Here is a 12,439-nt window from a genome sequence, read left to right as displayed (position 1 = left end):
CGAGAGACACGCAGCCACATGAGGGAGGGCGGAGAGGCTGCAGCCCCCCTCAGAGGAGCTGGAACAGGGTGAGACAGAGCTTCACTCCCTCCTCTAAAGACTGCAGCAGCTGCCGTGGGAGGCTCCAAGAGGCAAGGAGCTGGGCAGGGGTCGCTCATTTGCTGGATCACAAAGGATGACCTAGAGTCCCTGCAGCCTAGAGGGAAGCCCTCTAACTGGGTGAAAGCTTTCCCGCAGGATGACCTCATCAAGCCAAGACCCCAGGAGAGCAGAGCGTGAGAGCTGATCAGGAAACCTGGAGACAGGAGACAGCGCCCCACCCCCCGACGGGTGCCACACCATCTCAGCTGAAGGCAGAGAGCTAAGCATACAGGGCTCTCGACCCCTACCCAGTGGCAATAGGCTGTAACTGCAACCGAATAATATCAGAATGAGGAAGAGCCCACCTTCCAACATCAGACGCTACATCAAATCTCCAGAGCAGAGAGAAAACGACAAGTACCCAGAACTCAGTCCTGAGGACACAGAAAAATGTAAGCTAAACGACAATGCATTCAAAATAGCTATCATCAAAAAACTCAATGAGGTAAAAGAGAATTTAGAGAAACAATTCAATGAGTTCAGGAGCTACTTCACAAAACAGACTGAAACTACAAAGAAGAAGCAATCAGAAATGTTACAGATGAAAGACACAATGGAACAGACAAAACAAAATACAGATTCCCTGAATGCTCGAGTGGACCTCATAGAGGAGCGAATCAGCATAATCGAAGATAGACACGTTGAAATGCTCCAGACAGAGGAGGAGAGTGAACTAAGACTAAAAAGAAATGAAGAAAGCTTTGGAGAAATATCCCACTCAATGAGGAAATGCAACATAAGAATTATAGGTATTAAAGAAGGTGAAGAGAAGGAGAATGGAGCAGAAAGCGTGCTCAAACAAATAAAAGCAAAGAACTACCCAAATCTAGGAAAGAGAGGGAAATATGTGTGGGGGAAGCTTCCAGATCTCTGAGATTTGTCAATGGAAAAAGACCAACTGCAAGGCATATAGTAGCAAAATTGGCAAAAATGAATGACAAAGAAAGAATACTAAGGGCAGCAAGGCAAAAGAAAATAACCTACAAAGGAACTCCTATCAGGCTTTCAGCAGATTTCTCTGCAGAAACCTTAGAAGCTAGGAGAGAATGGAACGACATATTCAAAACTTTAAAAGACAAGAATCTTCAGCTAAGAATACTCTATCCAACAAAAATATCCCTCAGATATGAGGGAGAAATTAAATCTTTCCCAGACAAACAAAAGCTAAGGGACTTCACAGGCACAAGACTCCCCCAGAAGAAATTCTCAAGAAGGCCCTCATACCTGAAAAAAGAAAAAAAGGGAGAAAGGGGTCACAAAACACAGAGTAAGAAGACCAATTGATAGACAGAATCAGAATAGGACAGCAAATATTCAACTACAGCATTAGGCCAAAGGGAAGGAAAACACCAAAATCAAAGACAATCTTGTCACTTTAACCACAAACTCACAACACAAGTTGGAATAAGATATGAGAAAAATAACTTAGAAGAGGAGGAGGAGAGGGAGTGACTCGGTTTAGAGTAAGGAAATAAGAGGCCATCAGAAAATGGACTATCTTATACAAGAGATTCTGAATAAAAACTTCAGGGTAGCCACTAAACTAGGAAACAAACGAAATGCAGGAAAATTGGAAAATGAATGATATAATTACAGCATTAAGCCCTTATACATCAATAATCATCCTCAATGTAAATGGATTGAATTCTCCAATAAAAAGACAGAGAGCGGCAAGATGGATTAAAGAACAAGATCCAACCATTTGCTGCCTCCAGGAAACGCACCTCAGATCCAATGACAAACACAGGCTTGGAGTGAAGGGGTGGAAGACCATACTCCAAGCTAACAGCAAAGGAAAGTAGGTGTTGCAATACTTACATGAGACAAAGTAGACTTTAAGATATGACAAGTATAGAGAGACAAAGAGCCGCAGTATATAATGATCAAAGGGACACCCCACCAAGAAGAAATAACACTTATAAATATCTATGTACCCAACACAGGAGCACCAAGAAGAAATAACACTTATAAATATCTATGTACCCAACACAGGAGCACCAAAGTTCATAAAGCAACTATAAGCAAATCTAAAAGAAGATATTAGAAATAACACAATGATACTAAGGGACCTCAACACCCCACTCACATCAATACATAGATCATCCAGAGAGAAAATCAGCAAGGAAACAGTGGAATTAAATGAAAAGCTAAACCAGATGGACTTAATAGACATATATAGAACACTCCATCCAAAAACAGCAGAATACACATTTTTCTCAAGTGCGCATGGAACATTCTCAAGAATAGACCATATGTTAGGAAACAAGGCAAGCCTGTACAAATTATAAAAAATTGAAATAATAACAAGCATCTTTTCTGATCATAATGCTATAAAGCTAGAAATTAATTACAAGAAAAAAGCTGAGAAATGGACAAAGATGTGGAGACTAAACAACATGCTATTGAACAAGCAATGGATCATTGAAGAAATTAAAGGAGAAATCAAAAAATATCTGGAGACAAATGAAAATGATAACATGCCATACCAACTCATAAGGGATGTAGCAAATGCCGTATTAAGACGGAAATTCATTACAATACAGGCACGCCTCAGCAAACAAGAAAAATCCCAAATAAGCAATCTCAAATTACACTTAACTGAATTAGAAAAAGAACAGATAAAGCCCAAAGTCAGCAGAAGGAGAGAAATCATAAAAATCAGAGCAGAAATAAATGCCATTGAAACAAAAAAGGCAGTAGAAAGGATCAATGAATCAAACAGCTGGTTCTTTGAGAAGATAAATAAAATTGACAAACCCCTAGCCAGACTTACAAAGAAAAAAAGAGAGAAAGCTCAGATAAACAAAATCAGAAATGAAAGAGGAGAAATAACAACAGAATCCACAGAAATACAATGGATTATAAGAGAATACTATGAAAAACTGTATGTCAACAGAATGGATAACCTACAGGAAATGGATAAATTCTTAGATTCTTACAACCTCCCAAAGCTGAGTCAAGAAGAAACAGACAATCTGAACAGACCAATCACAAGGAAAGAGATTGAAGGAGCAATCAAAAGCATCCCAAAGAATAAAATCCCAGGACCAGACAGCTTTCCTGGGGAATTTTACCAAACTTTCAGAGAGGATTTAATACCTATCTTTCTCAAGCTATTTCAAAAAATTGGGGAAGATGGAACACTTCCTAACACATTCTATAAGGCCAACCTCATGCTGATATCAAAGTTTGACAAGGACAGCACGACAAAGGAGAATTACAGGCCAATATCACTGATGAACATAGATGCAAAAATTCTCAACAAAATTTTGGCAACCCAATTTCAGCTATACATCAAAAGGCTCATACATCACAGTCAAGTGGGATTCATACCAGGGAAACAGGGATGGTTGAACATCCACAAACCAATCAAGGTGATACACCGCATCAACAAATTGAGGAATAAAAACCACATGATCATTTCGATAGATGCAGAAAAAGCATTTGACAAGATCCAACAGCCATTTATGATAAAATCTCTTAACAAAAGGGGGATAGAAGGAAATTACCTCAACATAATAAAGGCCATATATGACAAACCCACAGCCAGCATCATACTCAATGGGCCAAAACTGAGCACCATCCCACTGAGAACAGGAACAAGACAAGGATGCCCACTATCACCACTCTTATTCAACATTGTACTGGAGGTCCTGGCCAGAGCAATTAGGCAAGAAAAAGGAATAAAAGGAATCTAAATAGCAAGGGAAGAGGTGAAACTCTCGCTGTTTGCAGACAACATGATCTTATATATAGAAAACCCCAAAAAATCCATCAGAAAACTAACAGAAATAATTAACAACTACAGTAAAGTTGCAGGGTACAAAATCAACTTACAAAAATCTGCTGCTTTTCTATACTCCATTAATGAACTTACAGAAAGAGAACTCAAGAATACAATTCCATTTGCAATCGCAACTAACAGAATAAAGTACCTAGCAATAAATTTAACCAAGGAGGTGAAGTACTTATACAATGAAAACTATAAGACGTTACTGAGAGAAACTGATAATGGCATAAAGAGATGGAGAGATTCCTTGCTCATGGATTGGAAGAATAAACATAGTTAAAATGTCCATACTACCCAAAGCAATCTACAGATTCAACGCAATCCCTATCAGAATCCCAATGACATTCTTCACAGAAACAGAGCAAAGAATCCTAAAATTCGTATGGGGCAATCAAAGACCCGAAATTGCTAAGGCAATCCTGAGAAAAAAGAACAAAGCTGGAGGCATCACAATCTCTGACTTCAAAATGTACTACAAAGCCATGGTGACCAAAACAGCATGGTACTGGTACAAAAACAGGCACACAGATCAACGGAACAGAACTGAGAGCCCAGAAATAAAACCACACACCTATGGACAGTCAATCTTCAACAAATGTGCCAAGCACATACAATGAAGAAAAGACAGTCACTTCAATAAATGGTGTTGGGAAAACTGGACAGCCACATGCAAAAGAATGAAGGTAGACCACTATCTCATGCCATACACAAAAATAAACTCAAAATGGATCAAAGACTTGAAGATACATCCTGAAACTATAAAACTCCTGGAAGATAATATAGGTAGTACACTCTCTGACATCAACATCAAACTAAAAAGGATCTTTTCACATACCACATCCTCTCAGACAAAGGAAACAAAAGAAAAAATAAACAAGTGGGAATTCATCACATAAAGAGCTTCTGCAAGGCTAAAGAAACTAGAATCAGAACAAAGAGACAATCCACCAACTGGGAGAAAATATTTGCAAATCAGATATCTGACAAGGGGTTAATCTCCATAACATATAAGGAACTCACACAACTGAACAATAAAAAAACAAACAGCCCGATCAAAAAATGGGCAGAGGAGATGAAGAGACATTTTTCCAAAGAAGACACACAGATGGCCAATAAACACATGAAAAGATGTTCAACATCACTAACCATCAGGTAAATGTAAATCAAAACTACACTAAGATACCACCTCATGCCTGTTAAAATGACTATAATCACTAGGACTAAAAATAACAAATGTTAGAGGGGATGTGGAGAAAAGGGAACCCTCATACACTGCTGGTGGGAATGCAAACTGGTGCATACACTATGGAAAACAGTAAGGAGATTTCTCAAAAAACTAAAAGTAGAACTACCATACCCAGCTATCCCACTACTGGGTATCTACCCAAACAATCTGAAATCAACAATCCAAAGTAACATATGCACCCCTATGTTCATTGCAGCACTATTCACAATAGCAAAGACTTGGAAACAATCCAAGAGCCCGTTGACCAACGACTGGATAAAGAAGATGTGGTATATATATATCTATATATATATATATAGATATATATATACACAATGGAATACTACTCAGCCAGAAAAAAGACAAATTTATCCCATTTGCAATAACATGGAAAGATCTAGAGGGAATTATGCTAAGCAAAATAAGCCAGTCTGAGAAACACAAATACCAGATGATTTCAGTCATATGTGGAACATAAACCGGTACTGGGACAAAGAACACAGTTCAGTGGTTACCAGGGCAAGGGGGGTAGGGGGTGGGCACAAGGGGTGAAGGGGAGCACTTATGTGGTGACAGTCAAGAGATAAGGTACAACTGAAATCTCACATCGATGTAAACTATTATGAACTCAATAAAAAAATTTTTAAATAGAAGAAAGTAAAATAAATAAAAACTTTTTAAGACAGTGTGGAATTGAGCAAAATTAGACAAACAGATTTTTAAAAAGTGAAAAGAAAGTCCACAAAACTGGTGAAAATATTTGTAAATCATCTGTCTAATAAAGGACAATCAAGAATCATCAAAGATTGGAGAAAGGCTGTAACATAAAAGACAGGGACCAAACAAAAAATAAAAAGGTAGAGAGAGAAAGCAGCTAGAATTAATATAAGAGTTTAGCAAAGTTGTATGATACAAGGTCAATATACAAAATATAAATTGTACTTTTTCTTTATACTAGCAAAAGTTAGAAATTGAAATAAAAAATAGCATCAAGATATAAGAAATAATTTTGGATAAATCTGACAAAGTGCAAGACCTGTATGCTGAAAGTGGTAAAACATTGCTGAGAAAGTAAGGAAGACATAATAAAATGGAGATATACATCATGTTCTTGGATGAGAAGACATAATATTTTTAATATGACAATTTTCCCCAAAACATCTAAAGACTCAAATAAAATGCCAACTAAAATCCCAGCAAGAATCCCAACAGACTGTTTTGCAGCAATTGACAAAAAGATTCTAAAATTTTTATGGAAATGCAAAGACCCTAGAATAGTAAAAAAAAAATTATAGAACAGAAAAGCAAAGTTGGAAACTAACACTACATAATTTCAAGACCTATTATACAGCAACAGTAATCAATGTGGTATGGTACTGGCATAAACATAGATCATTTGAACAGTATAGTGAACTCAGAAATATAAAACACATCCAACACAATCTATCAACTAACATTTGACAAAGGTGTCTAAGGCAATGCAATGGGAAAAAAATACTTTTTTCACCAAATAGTACTAGACCAATACCCAGATGTGAAAAGAAAAGGAAGCTTGATCCTCACCACACATTATATCCAAAAATTCACTCAGTATGGATGATAGACCCAAACGTTAGAACTAAAAATAGAAAACTTGTAGAAGAAAACATAGGAGAAAAACTGGGCAACCTTGGTTTAGTAAAAATTTCTTAATTGTAACACAAAAGAAACCATTAAAAAAGAAGAACTGCACTTCGTAAAAAAACCAAACAAGCAAAAAAACTTCTGCTCTTAACAGAAGCTGTTACTAAAATATTTGGAGGAAAAATTTGAAAAATATGTATCTGACAAAGAAAATCTGTTTAGAATATATAAGGAATTCTTACAAGTCAATAATAAAAAGGTAATTCCATTAAAAGGAGAAAGAGTTTAACTTTAACAGACATTTCATCAAAAGAGATACAGAATGGCAAATAACCACATGCAAAGATGCTCAACCCATTATTAATAATTAAGGAAATGCAAATTAAAACCACAATGAGATGATACAATTAACTCACTCAAATAGCTAAAACTACAAAAACTTACCACATATCAAATATTGGTAAAGACGTGGAGCAAATGAACTCCTATACACTACTAGGAGAAATGTAAAACAGTACAACCATTCTGGAAAACAATTTGGCAGTTTCTTAAAAAGTTAAATATACACCTACCATCTGAACAGGCCATTCCACTCCTTGGTATTTATCAAAGAGAAATATGAGTGCATCTCCACACTAAGACTTGTACATGAGTACTCATAGCAGCTTTATTTGTAACAGCCAAAAACTTGAAAAATCCAAATATCCACCAAAATGTGAATGGAACACCAATTGTTTTTTTCTTGCTGCTTTCAAAGTTTTCTGTCTTTCAGCATTTTTACTACACTAGTATCTAAGGATTTCTTTATTTATCCCACATGGAATTCACTGAACATCTTGAATGTGTAGATTTACGTTTTTCATCAAATATGGAAAGTTTTCATCCATTATTTCTTCAGAACTGTTTTCTGCTCCCATCTGCCTTTCCTGTCCTATTATGCACATATTGGTATGCTTAATGGCATCCCACATTTCTCTGATGCTCTGTTCATTTATTTACACTTTTTTATCTGTTCTTCAGACTGCATAATCTCTATCAATCTATCTTAAAATTCATTGATTCTTTCTTCCACCAGGTTAAATTTATTGCTGATCCCCTCTGGTGAATTTGACATTTAAGAAGTGGAACTTCTATGTTCATTATCTTTATTATGCTTATGGCTTACTGATCTATACACATCTCAAAATTCTCCAAATTGTACACTGTAAATATGCTCGCTTTACTATATGTCAATTATATGTCACTAAAGCTGTGCAAAAAAATCAACAAAATATATTTAAATGATAATTTTTAAAAAGAGTGAGCTGCTTTGGTTTAATTAGTGGCAATCAGCTTACAGCTCACTCTGAATGCCCATCTCCATTTGTGAATTAAATTCCACGAGTAAATATGAAGGAAAGAAGAATTTAGAGGCAGAACAAGTTTATGCTTTAACTTATTTAGAGTATTCATTCTATATCTACTATTATGTTCCTTATATCTGGTATATATTCCCTTAAGGTAAATAAGTAGTAAGATAATCTTGTACAAGCGTATTTTATAAATGATATCCAGATGACATTTTTTTTAAAAGTACGCTTCCTTTATAAGGAAAGATAAAAAGTCATACTCTTGTATAATCCAGACTCTCAATAATATTTAACTTTAAATAAAGGGTGGTAAGGAATTGAATTTGTTCTTTCTGTCATTCAGGTGGCTATACCAGTGATGCAAACAGCAAGCAGCTTTCAAAATAAACACCCAAGAAATGTCACTAGATATTAAAATAACATCTGTAGAGTAGTTTACAGTTTACAGAGCACTGTTACATGTATTCTTATTTAATTGTTTCAACAACCTGTGAGATGTAAGAGGTTTTTCCCAGGACTTGGGCAGGTGGAGGGAGGAGGATGTCAGGTGCCAAGACACTCAGTTCCTCCGTATCTATAGCTTGCTTCATTCTACAGCACCACAGTCTATAAGGAACTGATACTATTCGTAGCAAAACTACAGTGGTAAGTATGTGGCCCCAGGTGGCATTTACTTTGAGGTATTCATTTGAGGCTTTCATACTTTTATTTTGGAATATTAATAAATTGCCAAAAAAGTAAATACCAAGATCCACATCAGACAAGAAAATATTATGCCAAGCTGCTTGCTATTAAAGATCAATTCAATTCAACCAATATTACTGAATCACTGCAAAGCACTAGGTGAAGACCTAAAATATACTGTCTAATAAACAAGCAGACAGACGCTTACCTATCTCCCACTACTTATAAAGCTGTCTTTGGTGGACTTGTTTCAGGACTCCCATAAACAGGCTGCTGAGAGCCCTAAGTGTGAGGGAATTACTCTTAAATTCTTTTCAAAAGGGGAACTATAAGTGTCTGATGGGAGAATCTGTCAGATTATCTGGAAAATGCCCCAATGTAAATTAAACTGAAAGTCTAAAGTTATCCTCTAAGAAACCACTAAAATCTTAAATGATGTTCCCTATTTTATTGTTCACAGTACTGATGAGTAAATTAGTTACCAAGCCAGAAGACAATTGTCTTACAATAAAAACAAACCAAACCAAACCAAACTAAATCAAACTCTTATCTCCAAGCTCTGGGGCTTTGAAGTAGGGTAACTGTACTTTTTATTGTCCAAACAGGACCCACTTCTGAGACCAAAAGAGAGTGCAATTAATCATTAGGCATAAACTGGGACTGGCTGAGGCAAATCAGAACGTGCAGTCTACCTGCTTATAAGACACATGTCCCTGGCCATCCTGACCTGAGATTACAAACAGAAAAGAAACACGAAGACTGAGGGAACTCAAAGCAAGGAAATAAGCAAGATAAAAATAAACTTTCATATAGCAAGTTTTCCCGCCATTTTACAAAACAATCTGAATATTAATAGTAATTTACTTAAACCAGGATAAAGAGAGGGGCAAGGAGGACTGGTTAAAGTGAATTTATGAAGCAGTCAGGTCCCAGATCCCTTCCCCAACAACCCAGCAAAATACTGTAGGTTTCTTTTCTAACATAAAACCAGTTCCCTGCACAGTGAGACTGGGCACAGCTGAGCAGAAGCATGTACTGTACCAAAAACCACAGTTCAGGTGAATGCATACAGCTGGGATGCTGAATGCAGTGAAACTCCCCACCACCATCCTTCTTCCCTACTTCATTCCCAGAATGCTGGCAGCCAAGCCTTCATTCTCAAGGCAAGAGACTTGAGGAATCTCTGAGAAATCTGACCAGCCTCAAAAGAAAGACCTAAAGTTATCAACATGGAAGGTTCTCCAACCAAACGGCCCAGTCAGATGACCCTATTGCGAAACTCATAGTCAATAAGCCCCCCTCATATGCTCATAGCTCTGAATCAGCTTTTTGCTCCTCACTATCATATATGAACACACAAACAAATGTTACCACACATGTAATGAAAGATTCTATTATAAAAGACAGACATCAGAAAAAAATATATAACAGACAAAAGTAGCTTAGAGTTAAGAGAAAGAAAATTAAACAACAAAAATTAGTCCCATTCGCAGAGAGATACGAGGACATTATAATTACATAACGAGAGCAAGAAACTATAAAAAGAACATACAGAGAAGTTAAAAAAAGTCCTTGGAAATGATAACCTCATAGAGAAATTAAAACATACAGCTCAGGAAGTCTTCACAGAAAGCAGAGCGAAAAATAAAAAAGATGAGTAACAGGAGAGAAAAGAAAATTAAAGCTCTAACCTCCAATTAAGAGGAACTCCATAAAAACAGAAAAAGTAATCAACAAAAGAATTCAAGAAAATGTTATAGAAATAAAGGGCAGGACTGTTCAACTGAAAGAATCTGCATAACATCAGGAAAAATGGAAAAAAAGAGACTGATGCCAAGGCAGATTATTGTAAAATTTCGGAACACTGGGATAAAAGGAAAGATCCTAAAAGTTTTCAGAACGTAAAAGTCACAAAAGACAGGATCAGAATGGCTTCAGTGTCATCGATAGCAACACTAATAACGAGAAAACAGTGGAGAAATGTCTTCAAAATTTTGCAGGGCCAGCTCCGTGGCCACGTGGTTAAGTTCACGTGCTCCGCTACGGTGGCCCAGGGTTCGGATCCTGGGCGCGGACGTGGCACCACTCGTCAGGCCACGTTGAGGCGGCGTCCCACATCCCACAACTAGAAGGACCTCCAACTAAGATACTGTGTACAGGGGCGGTTTGTGGAGATAAAGCAGGAAAAAAAAAAAGAAGATTGGCAACAGTTGTTAGCCCAGGTGCCAATCTTTAAAAAAAAAAAAAAAAATTTGCAGGAAATTATTTCCAACTATACCAAATTACAATCAAGTATGAGGAAATCACAAAGACGTTTTCAGATATGCAAAGTCAAAAAACACTGACCACCCATGCAAGCTTTCTCAGGAAGCTATTGGAGGATTAACACTGCAAAGATGAGAGAAGAAACCAAGAAGAGGAAGACATGGAATACAGCAAACAGGAAATCCAGCAGGTGTGAGGTAAAGGGAGATCCTAGTTAGACAGCTGTGTCCCAGATGTGGAAAATAACCTGTTCAGACTGAAGGCTTAAAGAAGGTAAAACTGACACGACACCTAAAGGGTCTGAAAGTCCTGAAAGGGGAATGAGACAATTGGTGAAAGCAAACAAAAGAAATAACACAATTATTAACTCTAAAAAGATTTTTAGAAACATGAACAGAAAAACTAAAAGGAAGACAGGAAAAGAAAAGCAACCATAGTTTATCACGTGGCTCAGCTGTGAAAAGCAGTTATATAATTATAATAATGTAAATACACAACAAGGACTTAACAAAATCAGGATGAAATTTATACTGGGAGATTGGGGACGTAAAAGTGACACAGTAGGGGCAGAGGGAAGAAAGCAAGCAAAATCCTCATCTCCTACAGAGGGGGTCGACACATCATGCCCCAAACTGTAAAATCAAGAGCGGCTGTGCAGCCGTGCTGTTTGAGGATGGACTAATCAACTCAAAACTAAAGAGGTCACAGTGCAGAAGAGGAAACGGGGGACCCCAGGGGAAGGAGGCCTGCCTGCTGTTTTCTGTAGTAACCTCTTAGAATTACTGGTCTCTAAACAATAAGCATGCATAAAATTTTGTTAAACCATTTGATAAAAACGAAAAAGAACGAAATGAGGGAAATTATCAGAAAAAGAATTCTCTAAGACATTGTAATTTAAATATCAAATTGTTTCAGATATTAGTCTGTATCAAACTTTTTCCCATGACTAAAGCCACACCAATGTATACGTCACTTGAATATGATCTGCTCTCATTCATACTCTCCAAGCATGAGTACAGACAGGGCATTTCTAAATCTTACCTCAAGCAGAGCTGCTGCAGGATCACCCTGTAGACTTTTTCCTAGTTTGTCAACCTCATCTAATAGGAACACCGGATTGTTAACCCCGACAGTCTTCAAACCATTGATTATACGACCAGGCATACTGCCAACATAGGTGCGCCTACAGGAAGCAAGCAGCAAATTAACATCGATGACACATCGCGAGACAAAAGCAATGTCATTTAGAAATCAAAACTCAGGACTGGAGAAAAGTCATTTAGTTATCAGAGTAATACAGCAAAGAGCTACCATATATTTTAAAAGCCCTACGATACATCGAGTTATTTGATTCGAGTCTTA

General features: G+C 37.1%; 1 protein-coding gene across 2 annotated transcripts in view; it reads right to left on the bottom strand.

Annotated features, from left to right (window-relative positions):
* Nucleotides 1–12,439, bottom strand: part of LONP2 (lon peptidase 2, peroxisomal) — a 104,570-nt gene that overhangs the window by 56,002 nt on the left and 36,129 nt on the right. For both annotated transcript variants that reach the window (XM_046682360.1, XM_046682359.1), the window contains exon 8: nucleotides 12,119–12,260. In XM_046682360.1, coding sequence (XP_046538316.1) covers nucleotides 12,119–12,260 — 142 coding nt within the window. The remainder of the gene's footprint in view (nucleotides 1–12,118; nucleotides 12,261–12,439) is intronic.

The sequence above is a fragment of the Equus quagga genome, chromosome 13 (assembly GCF_021613505.1).
Source record: "Equus quagga isolate Etosha38 chromosome 13, UCLA_HA_Equagga_1.0, whole genome shotgun sequence".
In the NCBI taxonomy this organism is placed as follows: domain Eukaryota; kingdom Metazoa; phylum Chordata; class Mammalia; order Perissodactyla; family Equidae; genus Equus; species Equus quagga.
The sequence above is the reverse complement of the archived record's forward strand: the minus strand, read 5'-3'. Positions and strand labels throughout refer to the sequence as shown.